This window comes from Diabrotica virgifera, chromosome 4 (assembly GCF_917563875.1).
Source record: "Diabrotica virgifera virgifera chromosome 4, PGI_DIABVI_V3a".
NCBI lineage: Eukaryota > Metazoa > Arthropoda > Insecta > Coleoptera > Chrysomelidae > Diabrotica > Diabrotica virgifera.
In genome coordinates this window covers 101,514,674-101,531,837 of record NC_065446.1, presented here as the reverse complement: position 1 = coordinate 101,531,837, position 17,164 = coordinate 101,514,674, and the positions used below count along the sequence as shown (strand labels likewise).

At 32.9% G+C, this 17,164-nt stretch overlaps 2 protein-coding genes across 5 annotated transcripts in view; both read right to left on the bottom strand.

Annotated features, from left to right (window-relative positions):
- The window catches only part of LOC114338870 (uncharacterized), a 435,637-nt gene that overhangs the window by 219,234 nt on the left and 199,239 nt on the right, over positions 1–17,164 (bottom strand). The window lies entirely within an intron of this gene.
- LOC114338869 (uncharacterized) overlaps positions 1–17,164 on the bottom strand; it is a 456,134-nt gene that overhangs the window by 337,740 nt on the left and 101,230 nt on the right. The window contains exons 12-15 of one of the 2 annotated variants that reach the window (XM_028289498.2): positions 13,816–14,036; positions 9,957–10,078; positions 4,976–5,267; positions 1,541–1,657 (exon numbers count right to left, since the gene is read on the bottom strand). The exons of the other annotated variant lie outside the window; for it this stretch is intronic. Coding sequence (XP_028145299.1) covers positions 1,541–1,657; positions 4,976–5,267; positions 9,957–10,078; positions 13,816–14,036 — 752 coding nt within the window. The remainder of the gene's footprint in view (positions 1–1,540; positions 1,658–4,975; positions 5,268–9,956; positions 10,079–13,815; positions 14,037–17,164) is intronic. 2 annotated transcript variants of the gene reach the window in all.

The following is a 17,164-nucleotide window of genomic DNA, read 5'->3' as shown; positions in this document are numbered from 1 at the left end:
GTTTAGCCTTTTTTCTCCCATTATTTCATTATTTCTTTTTCTTCTTTAAGTGGCTCAATCAGTGAAAATTGGCAACAATTTCGACAAGACAAAGGCAAAGATATATGGTTAGATCAAGTAACCTCAAAAACGGTATTCTGGAAATATAGGTATACATTTAGATTTTACTTTTAATTTTTTTCTGATATTGATTTTTTCTGATTTAAGCAGAAAAATATGTTGCTCTAAATTTTTTTTTTAGGATTTTTCAATAATATCTATAAATACTTATAGGTGATATTCTTAGGGGGGTGTATGGTTTGAAATCAACATTTCAAGCATATTTTTGTGATTTTTTTAAACTATGTTAGAATTATTTTATTTTTAAATTAAATAAGTATATTCAGTGAAACTAAAAGAATTTTTTCAGACACCTAAAAAAAAATTTTGCGGCGAACATCAGAATTTGTCATTGGATCATGTGAAACAAAAAATTCAAAAAGATTTTATTAGTTTATCAGTTTATCGAGGTTACTCTGTCGAATTATTTTAGTTATGCTTCTTTTCATGAGCATTTTTCAGTGCGTCACAAATGATAGAAAAAAAAGGTAAGTCCGTGATAGTACACATTTATGACATTTATAACATGACATTTTAGTTAAATCTGACAGTTGTCACATTTTATTTGCAATTTGGCATAAAAACAAATCAATTGAGTTTATTGCATTTATAAAATGGTATTTTCTTTGATTTGTATAGTCTTATAAATTGTACAGAGTATATTCGTAGATATATTATATAATTAGTAAATAATTTTTTTTCGATTATAGCGTCATCTATTTCAACTAGAATAAATGTTATAAATGTCACCGACGAAATGTAATCACCGACGTGCGTTTTTTCTGTCACATAAAATTTAATGCGTCAGAAAGAAATCGAAAAACTGTGACGCACTGAAAGATCCTCATGAGTAAAAGCATATAATGATTTTTGAGTTTATTTATTATAACTCCGAATCTACATAATGAATTTTTTTGTAAGCAAGTGTGAAAATCAACATATTTATTATTGTTGAACAAAACATATGTGTAACACAAGAATATCTCAACAGTCATGAACATTCAATTCATGACAATATACCTCGTGAAATGTCTAAAGATAGACTAAAAACTTTGCAAAATAGTAGGCGGATCGGTCAAGTATGTTTTGAGTTACAATGGCCAACTTTGAAAAAAGCAGTTTTGAGAAAAACGCTTTTGACAACTTTTATTTTCAATTTCTTATTTGCCTCCCAATTCACAAAGTGATGCCCACCGGAATATGTTTTTGAATCGCGGAGTAGTTTACAAAAGAGACAGTGAACAGCTGCTGACCGCTACTCACTACCCTCAAGTGCGCTGGCGCAAACCTGCTTCAAAGCGACTCGAGATATTCAACATGCCCTATTTACGATAATTTTGCTCCGATCCATCTGAAATTTTCAGAGAGTATTCTTGAAGTTATGTGGAATCTGTGCAGACCCTCTATACATATGTAGTTCTTACTATATTTGATTACTAACTTTAAGTCGCACTGCCTGTGGATCGTTAAAGCCAATCCAAAATGTGTCGTTGTACGAATATGGTGTCTTCGTTTCGTTATCCCACACTTTTGTAAAATCGGCGTATTTTGTGCAGATCTGAAACAAACAAAATTCGATTTACAAATATTATAATAGCAAACGAATTTAAAAAAAATAGGACACGTCAATTTTATTGTTTGAATGACCATTCATTGTATATATGTTGGACTTTACATCATCAGTGTTGGCGTTTGATCTCTTCTAGTTGGACCAAATAACACAACTGGGACAAGGTTCAGCTGCAATGTTGAAACAGCTTTTGGATAGGCAGATTTAAAAAAAGGAAATACATAATATATCGTTGTTTGAATGAGTTAAGAGAATTTATTGGACTTACCACAACGTGAGTTTTTCATAACAGAAACTGTACCAGAAAACAAGACTAATCTACAGAAGTGTCCACATCGGACACCAAAACTATGTCCAAAGTATGGTGTGTGCGTGTAGTTTATAGCTTTAGCCAGGCTAACTAGTAATCGAAGACAAATATGAACATTCTTAAGATAGTGCAGCTGAGTTTAAACTACGATGTGGATTTCATGTAATTTTACATAATTAGACTCAGAGAAAATCCTTTATAAGAAGAAACTTGAAAATAGTGCATAGTCATCGGCAATAAAACTGTATATCATCATCATTATTATAGAGTCTTCTGCATCCAAAGTCGAACGTAAGCCTCCCCTAATTTATTTCAGTTCTGTTGGTCTTGGACTTCCTGCAACCAATTCCCAGCAATCCTTTGACGTCGTCTGTCCATCGTGTAGGTGGTCTACCTCTACTTCTCCTGTCTGCTCGTGATATCCAAACTGTAATTTTTTGGGTCCACCTCCCGTCCTTCATTCTGGCTACATGGCCCGCCCAATTCCACTTCAGCCATGCTATTCGCTTTATGACGGCTGTGACGCCTGTCCTTCTGATTTCCTCGTTTCTAACCCTGTCTCTGAGAATAAGTCCAAGTAGTGACCGTTCCATTCTCCTTTGGGAAACTCTTAGGTTTGGTTGCTGTGGCCTGGGTTAACGATAGTGTTTCGGCGCCTTAAGTCACGATTGGAAGCACATGTTTGTCGAACGTCTTCTGTTTCAGATAATTTGGCATGTTGTTCTTGAAGATGTCTGATAGAGCTCCATATGCAGCCCATGCTAAGATGATTCTTCTTTATGTTTCTGATAAACTAGATATAAACTAGAAAGAAAGGGACTATCGTCAGAAGTGTTACACATTTTTCTAACTAGATTGAACACACGTCAGTTAATGATATGAACACTCAAAAGATTTAATGTAGTCGAGGAAATGAAGCTGGAAAAATGGCAAAACCTCGCAATTTTTTCGTTCAGCATCGATTTGTACAAAAATTTGGGATTAGGCTCATTTCACCCTCTAGTTCATTTTCTATATTGAGCCGTTGTACGCTTTTGGTTTTTTAAGGGTGAAAACATTGTAAAATATGTAAAAAATTATAAAATAACATTTTAAACTTTAATATTGTCAAGATTTGCTTCTTATTAGTTACATAATGATTGTTTTATGCTTTAAGGTATAATATCATAATATTTAAACCCTTAAAACCACCCTTGTTGGAGCTATATATAAAAAGTTTACTTATCCTAAAAGAATAATTTTGGATTTCATCAATTTACATAAAAATTTGGGGCTAAGATCATTTTACCCCGTACTTCATATTCTATATCATGCTCAAGGGCGTTGATAATTTTTAGTGGTGTAAACTACCCCTTATTGTCAAAAAATATATAAAAAAATTGTAAACTTTAATATGGGTAAAATTTGGTTTTAACTGGTTAAATAATGATTGTTTTATGCTTTAGGATATAATATAATAATATTTCAACCCTTAAAAACCACCATTTATAACATTGCAGTTTTTATAAGTAGATAATTTAATATATCTATACAGGAAAAAAAGTAGAATTAAAGAGTTACAAAAACATTTATTTACACAAAAATACGAATTTACAAATATGTAAAAATACACATATATAATATAGTTTTTTAGTCATCATCCAGTATACGAACCGGTTCTGTGGTATTATATACATTGAAAATGCTCTATAAGAGGACTATTCGAAGTTTTCGAAAAAAAAATTAGTTTTATAAACATAGCTCCTTTCATTTTTGGCGATAAAAAGTTTTTTCAATAACAGTTTTGTAGGATTTTTGAAGAGTTATAAGACTATGTAAACTAAATTCCGCAAGATCTCTTAATTTTTAATTGAGGTGGGTTTAAAGGGCTCGAATAAGAAGGCGTTTGCTCGTAAATAGATGGTTTAAACAGCTATATCTCGCTAAGTGTTCACTGTAATGAAAATCTCTGCGTAATATTATTTTAGTTATTAAAAAAGCTACAATTTAGTAGTCTATCATTTTTTTCGTATCTCCAGTATTTTCGGAGATATTTTGAAGAAAATGATAAAAAATGCGAAATTGCAAAAAATCAATTTTTCTTTAAACTCCAATTTTTCTAAAATTGGGCCTTTTAATTAGGTGAAACTTCTTGGGTGTATTGTTAATATAAATATAAAAGGAATGACAGAAAGGCGAAGACCAATTTTTAATTACGAGGGTAGTTAGGGGGTGGTTTTTACTGTTTTTTTTGTAGAGAAAAACAGGTACCGACTTTTTTTTGATCATAAGTTGCTCAATTTTTATGCTAGAAACTTTTTATTATTTTTTTTGACAGATGTTATTGTACGCTGGAAAAAACATCATCTAAGTTTTCCTGCAAAAATGCAAAGTTTCCCCGTTATTTGGCTTTGATTATTTTAAATTATGCATTTGACGAAAAAAGCTAACTTTTAACATGCCGTATCTCGGTTTGTATTGGCCATAAAACTATTATAGAAAAACAGTTTGGTTTGTGTTACTAAAAGATACAATTTTGATATCCACAGTTTTTTTGATTAAATGCATATTTTTCGAGTTATTCTAAAAAAACCCTCTAAAAAAGTCGATTTTCCGTCGAAAAACTTTTCATTCAACCACGAATAACTCGAAAAATATTAGTTTTACGAAGAAAATGTAAAAAATATTGGTTTCTTAGAATTACCTTTTACATCGATTTACATGGTTAAAATGTAATAAAAAATTCCCACCCACGAGCTGGGGTGGCAACCACCCCCAAGGTTTTACCGTACAGCGGCATGATATAGAAAATGATCCTTGGACTATTCCCTACCATCTGTGATAATTTCAAGTAAATCCATGCTGGACGAAAAAATTGCGAGCCAAAATGCTTCATTTCCTCGACTAATGAGGTGGTTTAGAACAGCGCTAGCCATAAGTTTTAAACTTTAGGAAAATTTAAATGCTACAAAGTGAACATCAAAGAAAATAATATTTATGGAAATAAAATTGCTTACCGTATAGTATCTTATTTCTCCAAATGAAGGAGCCTTATTTATTGGAGCGTGTACACCAGTTTCTTCTTTATCTTTCAAAGAAAACCCGACTCCTGAAAATGCAACACCTAAGACAAGTTTGTTCTTGGAAAGACCTGCCTTAAGCCAGGTCTTGGCAACTGCATCAAGGTTGTAACGCTGCTTCTCCCAGCTATTCTCTTTGGAGGAAGGATATAATGCATTATGGTTTCCAGTGTAGAGGCTCCAGCTTCCATACAAGTCGTAAGTTTTAATAGTCACCCAATCTACTATTCTAAAAAGATGATTCCAAGTTGTAATACCTAAATCAATCAAACTGTTAAAACTGAAAAACAGATATTGATAATAGCCCTCCCTGTTGAGTTGGTAATATACACGGTGTAAAGGTAATATGTACAGGTAGGTAATATAAATGCACTGGGAACGACGGAAGCCCTGTTCGCTGTAAATTAACTTGTGCAAAGGTGCATGGAAGTTAATCAGCCAGTACATGTGTTTCTAGGATTACAAGAAAGCCTTTGATAAGGTCAGACATAACCGCCTTACCGAATTACTTGAAAAGAAAAACTTAGACATGAGAGACATCAGGATTATTCGCAATATTTATTATAACAGATCGTTGTGGCAAAAGAGAACAACGTCTTTTCAAATAAAATACAGATTGAGAGGGGCGTCAGGCAAGGCTGTGCCATGTCTCCTACCTTGTTCAATTTGTATTAAGAGGAAATAATCCAGGAAGCACTAGAAGAACTAACGCCGGAAATAAAAGTAAATGGTCGAACAATCAATGATATACGGTTTGCCGACGACACTATTTTATTAAGCAGAATGTCTTGAAGATTTACAACAAATGGTTGACAGAGTGATAGAAGTCAGTAAAGAAAACGGACTGTCCCTAAACACAAAAAAGAAAAAATTTATGGTAATAACAAAAGCACAACAGCGTCAAGAAAGTATAACAATACATGAAGAACAAATTAAAAAAGTGGAAAAATATAAACACCTGATGGGTACAATAAAATTAATGAAAGTAATGCATACACAGAAGAAATTAAAGCAAGAATAGGACAGGCAAGAAATGCGTCCAACAAACTGAAAAAAGTATTCTGTAGCAGGGATATACAATTTCTTTAAAGATAAGACTTCTGAGATGCTACATGTTGTCCGTATTATTTTATGGATTGGAAGCTTGAACATTAAAGAACAATGTTTCGGACAGATTAGAAGCCGTTGAGTTATGGGCCCACACAAGAATATTAAGAATAAGTTGGGTGGCAAGCATCACGAATATCGAGCTGTTGAGAAGAACGGAAAAAGAAAGAGAGGTTTTGAATACAACTAAAGTTAAAAAACTGCAATACCTGGGACATGTCATGAGGGGCGAGCATTATATCTTATTGTAACTAATAATACAAGGAAGAATACAGGGTAGAAGTAGTCATGGAAGAAGACGCATCTTGTGGTTAAACAATTTGAGAGCTTGGTTTATCTGCACTTCTGTTAATCTCATTAGAGCAGAGGTATTGAAAGTTCGAATTGCCATGATAATTGCCGACCTTCTTAGAGGAGATGGCACATGAAGAAGAAGATACAGGGTGTAACAAACAGGCAGGCCAAAAATAGTGCGATTAAACCTAACTTACCTTTGTACAAATGTCCACATGAAAAAAATTACAGCCCTTTGAAGTTACAAAATGAAAATCAATTTTTTTCAATATCTCGAAAATATAGATAGATAGAAAATATAGAGCCAGTATGCACTGACTCTTAGACTAATTATTATGGCAAATATCATTCTTTTGTGTTTTGTTTTGTCAATATTAAATTAAAAAAAGCGGTAAAAAAGCACAAAATGGACATTGGCCCTTTTAGAACAAAGCCACAGAATTAGTTTAATACATTTCGATCTATTTTCATGCGATTCTGCGGTTGAATAAATCTAACATTCAGACTGCTTAGAATAGAAGTAATTACACTGGTCAACATGGAAAAATGAACAGACACTCTGATGGGTGTTCTTAACTAATTTTGGGTCGCTGAACTCGAATATGACCTCCGTTTTTTTCCATCACCCTCCATTTTTCCGCTCCCCCCTATTCTTGCCAAAATAGTGGTGAAATAAGTAAATTTCGTTTAATTTGCTCATTTCGCCGCGATAAATGCCAACTTATAGATTAAAATTACAGTAAAATAATGATTAAGATTATGCCCAACGATAAACATAATTGGGGATCCGAGGGGGCGAAAAAAGGGGAAGAAAGGGGTATTTTTCTGAAAAAAACGTAAAAAATCAGCATTTTTCAGTATTTTTTTGGAAAAAAAAGCGACATTACAGGCCTTTTGCCATTTTTTACACCTTCCCACTACCCCTTTGCACCTTCCTATCTCTCTTTTTCACCCCCCTTCTCTCTTTTACACTACTTGAATTCGCAAGCAAGCACCTGTCAGTTGCAGTGAGCGTGTTGTTCGAGACAGACTGTCTCGAAGTTTTTAAAAGTGAGGTGTTTGCGTTTAGCACACGTGCTTTTTTTCTGTGCTTCAAGTACATTTCTTTGTAAAGTTTTTGGAGTTACAATGCCGCGTTTTTGTAAGAATGATGTGAATTCTTTCTGTTATATTTGTGGAGAAGTAACTTTTAAGAATCAAAGGAGACCTTTAAATAAGATGGTTCGAAAAGCTTATGAGCATTATTTCGGTTGCAAAGTCGGGGATCAAGACAAGCCATGGGCCCCAAAATTATGTTGCAATAGTTGTTACACTAATTTAAGTTCGTGGTTACGTGGGAAATCACGTCCGATGTCCTTCGCTGTACCAATGGTCTGGCGTGAGCCCACTTCTCATGCCGAGGACTGTTATTTTTGTATGACGAAAATATCTGGATTTTCGCGAAAATCGAAACGTACCATCACTTATCCGAATTTCCCTTCGGAAATTAGACCCGTGGAACATAGTAATATGCTGCCTGTTCCCATACCACCCGTAAACTACACCCTAGATGATGAAGAATCAGCAACTGAACAGAATGCGTCACCACTGGAAGAGGAGACCTCACATGGGAGCCAAGATGGAGACTACACGCCTAACGGTTCGAACGAACCACAACTTTTTACTCAGGAGGAATTGAACGACTTAGTTCGCGATTTAGACCTGCCTAAAATAAAAGCTAAGCTTCTTGGTTCACGACTTCAGCAGAAAAATCTCCTGCAGAAAGATGTCAATATTACGTTTTTCAGAAAAAGAAATTCCGCCTTCATTTCTTTTTTCTCGCGAGATGATGATGATGAAGATTTAATTAGCTGTAACAACATTGCAGGACTAATGACTGAGCTAAAAATACCATACGTATCTGAAAACTGGAGACTTTTCATTGATTCCTCAAAAACTAGTTTAAAAGCGGTTTTACTTAATAATGGAAATGATCTACCATCGGTCCCTGTTGCCTATGCAACCAGTATGAAGGAAACATATGAGAATCTAAGAAAAATTTTGGAAAAAATTAGTTACGATCATCATCAATGGAATGTTTGTGCTGACCTCAAAGTAGTGGCAATATTAACTGGATTGCAAGCTGGATACACTAAATTTTGTTGCTTTCTTTGTGAATGGGACAGCCGTGCTAAAGATCAACATTATGTGCGAAAAGACTGGCCCTTGCGCGTGAATGATATTCCCGGTTGTAAAAACATCGCTTTTGGTGCCTTAGTAGACAAAAAAAAATCATTATACCTCCACTTCACATTAAGCTGGGCCTTTTTAAACAATTCGTTAAGGCTCTAAATAGGGATGGTAAAGGATTCTTATACCTGAAGCAAAAATTTCCGCATATAAGTGATGCCAAAATCAAAGAAGGCGTATTTGTGGGACCCCAGATTAAACAGTTATTTGATGACGATGCTTTCTCCAACAGTTTGTCAAGAAAAGAGAAAAGAGCCTGGGAATCTTTTGTTTTTGTTTGTCGCAATTTTCTTGGAAACAAAAGGTCAGATGACTATCAAAAACGAATTGATGAGCTACTTAAATCTTACAAGGCTTTAGGTTGCAATATGTCATTGAAAGTCCATTTTCTCCACTCCCACTTGAGTTTTTTCCCGGAAAATTGTGGAGCCGTTTCGGACGAGCATGGTGAAAGATTTCATCAGCAGATTGCCCAAATGGAGAAGAGATACGCTGGAAAATGGAACCCTAGTATGTTGGCGGACTGGTGTTGGACTCAAATTCGAGAAACACCGGAGGACGCTTACAAAAGGAGAAAAATTTCCAAGTAGATGCAGGTATGTTTTTTTTCAGACTTTTTGATTGCTTAGCCTTATGATTAATTTCAATACTTTTTCTCCCCCTCCACCTTGTCTAATCATATTTTTGTCATAATTCTCAGATACAATCAAAACCACATAAGAGTTTGTTTCAAATAAATAGGTAACTTCTTTTTTTTTGTACATCCATATTTATGTTTTTTTTTCTTGTTGAAGAACGAGGGGGCTTTAAGGGGGGAGGGTGAAAAAGAGAGATATGATGATGCAAGGCGGTTCAAGGGGGGTATTGGGAAGGTGTAAAAAATGGCAAAAGGCCTGTAATGTCGCTTTTTTTCCAAAAAAAATACTGAAAAATGCTGATTTTTTACGTTTTTTTCAGAAAAATACCCCTTTCTTCCCCTTTTTTCGCCCCCTCGGATCCCCAATTATGTTTATCGTTGGCCATAATCTTAATCATTATTTTACTGTAATTTTAATCTATAAGTTGGCATTTATCGCGGCGAAATGAGCAAATTAAACGAAATTTACCTATTTCACCACTATTTTGGCAAGAATAGGGGGGAGCGGAAAAATGGAGGGTGATGGAAAAAAACGGAGGTCATATTCGAGTTCAGCGACCCAAAATTAGTTAAGAACACCCATCAGAGTGTCTGTTCATTTTTTTTTTCAATTTTTTTTGTTGACCAGTGTTATGATAACAAATGCTTTACCTGCTGATTTCTTTGGCATCGTAACCATGCTGTGCAATTACTGGATGAACAGTAATACTTAATAACCATCCATTTTTCTCAAAATCACGTTTAATTGTTTCCAAAAGATGAATAAAATTTGCCTTAAACATACAAATGACATAGGCATGGGTCACGCGTACCAAAAAATTTGTTTAATAGCAAGCTGAAAATTTGTCAATAGCTTAACGGTGTCTAGTCAGATAAACTTTGATGTACGGGAACACTGAACAGGGGAAGTTTTAATTGTGGAAAAGGTTACAGTTTCGAACGTCAGACTACGAAAACGTCCCATGTATTTTGTCGGAGAGAACTTCCAATTGATTTCTTACCCTTTCATTAAACTCTCATGCAAAATCAAACTGCTATTTACCACCAATATAATTTCTGTCATTTGACATGTTTTACGTGTCGGACTTATTAAAATGCCCAACGTATTTGCCGGACAAACATTCTTTCATATATTATATACAATTGGCTATTAAATAAAGTTAAAAACACCCTGCTAGTTTTCACAATCACAAAATTATCAGGATGACACGTTCCACAATTAAAATCACGTTCCACAATTAAAACTTCCCCTGTTCCAGTGTTCCCATACAACAAAGTTTGTCCGATTAGACACCGTTAAGCTATTGTCAAATTTTCAGCTTGCTATTAAACAACTTTTTTGGTACGTGTAATCCAGGCCTAATACAGATTAATTGAAAATAAATTATTTATATTTTAAAGCAGCGGTTCTCAACCTTTTTGAGTGATATACCACCTACAGTTATTTTTATTATTTTTGGTACCACCTATATTTTTAAATTGTATAATTAATACTTACTAAGTACTACTATTTTTATTTTTTCTGTGTCTTGTGTACCACCGCCAATAATGATATTATATACCACCAGTGGTATATGTACCACAGATTGAGAATCTCTGTTTTAAAGTAGTTCCATAATTGTTAAATTGCTCTGAGATCCTTGAGATCTCCAAGAACCCTGAGGATCTCAACTTTCAATGTTGAAGCTTGACAGGTAAAGGAAGACAGTTCGTCGATTTCATGCAAAGGAAAAGGATTGGTGTATTTTGAGTGCAACAAACTTGTTGAAGAGGTAATAAATTGAGCAATCTTGGAGATGGATGCAATTTGGTATACAGCAGTGATAACACTTATGGCATAAATGGAGTGAGTACTATTTTGAATAACAAATTCGTTATGCCACGCACGCCACTATTAAATTAAACAGAAATATTAAATTCAACAGAATCTCTAAAATATAGGTCGGAGGAACTAAATAGAAGATATTCAGCCCTATTCTGCAACTTTTAACAAATCGAATAGAAATCGAATAGAAATCGAATAGAAAGTCGAATCGTAATTACCTGAAATCGGAATGTTTGATATATATCTTATCATTTTCGTGTTTGGATTGGCATTCTGTAACTCACATCGTAATCAGGGTAAATCGAAATCGGCAATTTCTATTTCACGCGGTCAGGAGGGGGTGGCAACCCCGCATTGTCAAGCGAAATTAGTGTTCTGTGGCCTGTTTGTTACTGGTTCTAAATTTGAAATACAACACCGTTGCCATATCTTCAATTTTGTATATTATCACATTACAAACAGTTGCATTTAAAAAATAGTTTTCAAATAACAAAAAAGAAAAGTATTGAAAAGTAAACAATAAAATATTAGTGTAAAAATATTAGACGTAAAAAGCTCAAAATATGATAACTGGTTTTAAATCAAAGTTAATTAAAATTGTTATAAAAAAGAAGATAAACTGATAAATAAAATAGATAAATAAAGATAAGATGTATGATGTCAGATATTACTAATAACAATCTTAAGATTTGATTCTAGCTAAAATAACTGATAAACAACTCTTCCCAAAAATGGCGTCTTTTCTATAATTATTTTCTTTTCTATTCTCCTTTTCATGAACATTTTTCAGTGCGTCACAAATTATAGAAAAAAAGGTAAGTCCGTGATAATACACATTTATGACATTTATTCTAGCGTGACATTTTAGTTAAATCTGACAGTTGTCAAATTTTATTTTTAATTTGGAATAAAACCAAATCAATTGTGTCTATTGCATTTATAAAATGGTATTTTCTTTCATTTGTATAGTCTTATAAATTGTACAGATTATATTGATAATATTATTATTTTATTTAATAAATAATTCTTTTTTGATTATGGCGCCATCTATCGACAACTAGAATAGACACCGAACTAGAATAATTACCCAAAGTATTCACAGACGTGCCTTTTTTTCTGTCACATACAATTTAATGCGTTAGAGAGAAATCGAAAAACTGTGACGCACTGAAAGATGATCATGAGAAAAAGAATATAAGCGTTGATTAATAAAAATACAAGTAAACTGGTATAATATATATTATCATTCAACGCTGTAAGTCTATCTTAATATTTTAAACGGCCGTGTACAATCTATTCTTGTACATTATACCATTGATTGAAATTGTACAAGAAATAAACAAAAAAGTATGGCAATACTGTGACTGGCAAACATTCAGCATTCAGATGCATCAAATGAGGTTAGGTTCAATGCATACTCCTACAACATGACTAAATTAAATATACAATTCCCTAAGTAAATAACACCACAGATTAAAAAATTAAGCAGATACAAAAGGTAAAAATTTTATATAGTAATCAATTATTTTTAGTAGATATAAAACATAAACGTCAAAACAAAATACAATGCGCTTGCGTCAAGCACAATTCCGATATCGAAATCTAATTTCGACAGGGTAAATGTTGTCGAAGTGATTTCTATTCACTATTCCGATTGTAAAGATTCCGAGGGAGTTATGGAATACCGCTTTTGCCAATTTCTATTCGACGTGGCCGCTTATATTCGATTTTCCTTATTTCTATTATCGAAATGAGTTACAGAATAGGCATGATTAGCACAAAAGCGTTAAAAACACAAATTTGGTAATATCCTCGAAATACAACTAGAAAATTGGATATATAATATTGGAGACAATTTTGATGGATATAAGAGAGAGGACAGGTCTCAACAAGACGAGTAGTAGAAGAAAGACTCCTGAACAAACAATAAACTGAATGTAATACAAACCAATGCAAAACTATTTAGATGAGAAATAAGCCACAATTAAATTGAAAAAATAATTTTATTAACGTTTCGAAGCCTAAGTCGGGATTCGTTAAATAATTATTTATAATTTATTTCGTTATTATTATTTATAATTTAAACACATTAAAGTCAGAATTTGGTATTAGTTTTTGAAAATAAATTAAATGTAAGACCAAATACTTACAATGTCGGGATAGTATCACGAGGTTTTTTCCTGTTTATCCCTCGTGATTTACTATGGAATCTCTAACGCAAGAATTTTACTGTCATCGTTGCATTTGGTTGTCTTTTTAAAGACAGATCACATGCTATGATTTTGGATATGTGACGGATATTCTTGAGCTGGGATTGATTTCATGTAATCTAATGAAGTATCTTTTAGTAAAATCGTCCCAGGAACGCAACTCATAAATATTGGCGATATCATTTTAAAGTCTTCTATTTTAAAATGTATATTATACGTCTGAATTGCCAATATAAATGAGTCAGATTAAATAAATTAATAGAAGAATTTTTTTTACTTAGCAACAACATTTTTGTTTAATTTAGTAGTATTTTGTATTTTGACAACGAAACACGATTTGGGCTTCGAAACGTTAATAAAATTATTTTTTCAATTTAATTGTGGCCATCATAAAAATGCCACAAAGAAATAGCTTCAGAACAACATTAAAAAACAAATGCAAAATCTCTAAGTATATCTAACCGATAGCAAATACCTTATCATCTTTTGCCGGAGTAAACCAGAAGATATCCAACCCATCAAAATTGTACGTTTCCATTATTTTTGCGGCACTAGATAAAAATGTTTTTATTTTGTCGTCATCTTTAGAAAGATCCCTGAAAAGTGTCTCGTTAGTGGTTTCACTATAAAAAAGGCTGAGTAGTACTTTTAAATCTTTGTTCCTCTGTTTTAAGTCAGTCGTCATCCTGTACAAACCTGAAATAAGACGCAGTGAAATAAAGTAAGTAGGTAAAGCAAAATAATGAAAAGTTTCTGAAACTCTAACAATAAAAAACTGAAAACGCTTGTTTTCTATACTTCCACAAAATTTATTATAACTATGTGACTACAGCTGTTTCGGCAGAGTGCCTTTCTCAAGTGATTTATTTTGTTATGGGTTTGCCTTTTTAAAGTCTTTAGATAGCTTAAGGTCTTTATTTTGAATATGCAGAATTTGAAACTCTTCATTAAAAGAATGATTATGATCTAGAAGGTGAAGTGCGTATGTAGAAGTGCCTGTTTTTCTATTGTTGAAAGCCCTTTTGTGTTCTGCTATCCGTTTGTCAAAGGTTCTGCAAGTTTGACCGATGTAAGTTATCGGACAGTCACCACAAGTTAGTTTGTAGACACCACTCTGTAGTTGTTTTCTCTTTCGGCTCTTATTGTTCTCAATATACAGGGTGTCCCGAAAAGATTGGTCATAAATTATACCACACATTCTGGGGTCAAAAATAGTTCGATTGAACCTAATTCACCTTAGTAGAAATGTGCACATAAAAAAAGTCATAGCCCTTTGAAGTTACAAAATGAAAATGGATTTTTTTCAATATATCGAAAACTGTTAGAGATTTTTTATTGAAAATGGAAATGTATCATTCCTATGGCACTAACATTTTAAAACAAAATTATAGTGAAATTTGTCCACCCCATACAAAATTTATGGGGATTTTGTTCAATTAAACCCCCCAAACTTTTGTGTACGTTCCAATTAATTCATTATTGTGGTACCATTAGTTAAACACAACGTTTTTAAAACTTTTTTGCCTCCTAGTATTTTTTCGATAAGCCAGTTTTTATCGAGATGCGTCTTCTTTTTCAATATATTTACTTAAAAATCGTATGGGGGTTTTGTTCCTTTACACCCCCCAATGTTTGTGTACGTTCTAATTAAACTATTATTGTGGTACAATTAGTTAAACAGTGTTTTTAAAACTTTTGCCTCTTAGTCTTTTTTTCATAGGTCACCTTTTATCGAGATGTACATTCTTTTTCAAAATATACCCAAAAATGTAAACTATAAATAAATTTTCAGATTATTAACAGCTCTATTACATATATGTATAACGTACTTAACCATATACAAATATGTAGTGGATTCGACAAATATTCAAAATATCTCGATAAACACTGGATTATCGAAAAAGTACTGGGAGGCAAAAAAGTTTTAAAAACATTGTGTTTAACTAATGGTGCCACAATAATAATTTAATTGGAAGGTACACAAAAGTTTGGGGGGTTAAAGGGAACAAAACCCCCATAAAATTTTTATGGGTTGCACAAATTTCACTTTAATTTTTTTTACGATGTTGCTGCCATAAAAATGCCACATGTCCATTTTCAATAAAAAATCTCTGAGAGTTTTCGATATATGAAAAAAAATCGATTTTCATTTTGTAACTTCAAAGGGCTGTAACTTTTTTTGTGTGCACTATTCTATATAGGTAAGTGAAGTTCAATCGACCTATTTTTGACCCCAGAATCTCTGGTATAATTTATGACCAATCTTTTCGGGACGCCCTGTATTTGCTAAAGTTGTTGATAGTTCTGAAAGTTGGTGTTATAGTGTTATTCCTTTCTTTTTTATGTATCTGGCTATTTTGTTATCTTGCCTGTATATGTGATAGAGCAGAAGGTACTGGGTTCTTTCTGTGGTGGTGGATAGACTAATTTCAGGGCTTTCTTATGGAGTTTTTGGTTTAAAATTTTATTACTTGTTTGTTCGTTATAGCCATTGTTTACTGCTATTTGTTTAATGATGTTCAGTTCTATTTCGAAGTTATTTTTTGACATAAGAATTTCTATCAGTCTATGTATCATGCTACGGTAGGCTGCTAATTTGTGTTGTGTAGGATGGGATGATGAATTGTGTATACGCTCTGAGCTTCGCTGGTGTCGCTCCTAGCGGATTAGTAATGCAACTTTCACCGGTAATTTTTAAATATATTATTTAATTGTTATCGCTTAATATTTACAACGAAAAAAATTAATTAAATTGTAATCGATTTTTTTAAGATTTTGCTAATCATTTTGACGTTCTATTGATAAAATATGAATTTCTTACTTCGGATACCTTCACAATTATCGTGTAGATAGCGCTAAGATTAATTTATAATTACATATTACGGAACATTAAAAAAACTTAAATTCAGTATTTAAAACGTAAGTATATTTAAGGTAAAAATATATACCACAGCTTTGACCAACTAATATTTTTTATAATTAATGTTTTTACTTTTAATTTTAAATTAATCACTTTGACATTTATGTCAAATGCTGTGAGCTCGTAACGTAGAGGGGATATTTATAAATTCGCGAGCGCCAGTAATGGCAAGTCTGTAAACGTTTACCGGAAATTTGACATTAATGTCAAAGTGATTAATTTAAAATTAAAATTAAAAACATTAATTATAAAAAATATCAGTTTGTCAAAGCTGTGGTATATATTTTTACCTTAAGTAATTAGTAAGAAATAGAATAGAATAGAAGTAGAAATAAGAAATTAGTGTATCCACCACCACAGAAAGAACCCGGTACCTTCTGCTCTATCACATCTACTGGCAAGATAACAACAAAAATAGCCAGATACATAAAAAAGAAAAGAATAACACCAGCTTTCAGAACTAACAACAACTTAAGCAAATATATTAAGAACAACAAGAGCCGAAAATGAAAACATTTACAGAGTGGTGTCTATAAACTAACTTGTGGTTACTGTCCGAAAACTTACATCGGTCAAACTATCAGAACATTTGACAAACGGATAGCAGAACACAAAAGGGTTTTCAGCAATAGAAAAACAGACACTTCTACATACGCACTTCAAATTATAGATCATAATCATTCTTTTAATGAAGAGTTTCAAATTCTGCATAATCAAAATAAAGGCCTTAAGCTATCTTTATTAGAATCTATGGAAATTAATAAATTAAAAAATACAAATATAATTCTGAATGACCAACTCGAGACAAACAGCTCCCCACTCCTCAACCTCTTCAGTTAAAGACTAAAAAGACAAACTCATAGTAAACTAAATCACTTGAGAAAGGCACTCTGCCGAAAGAGCT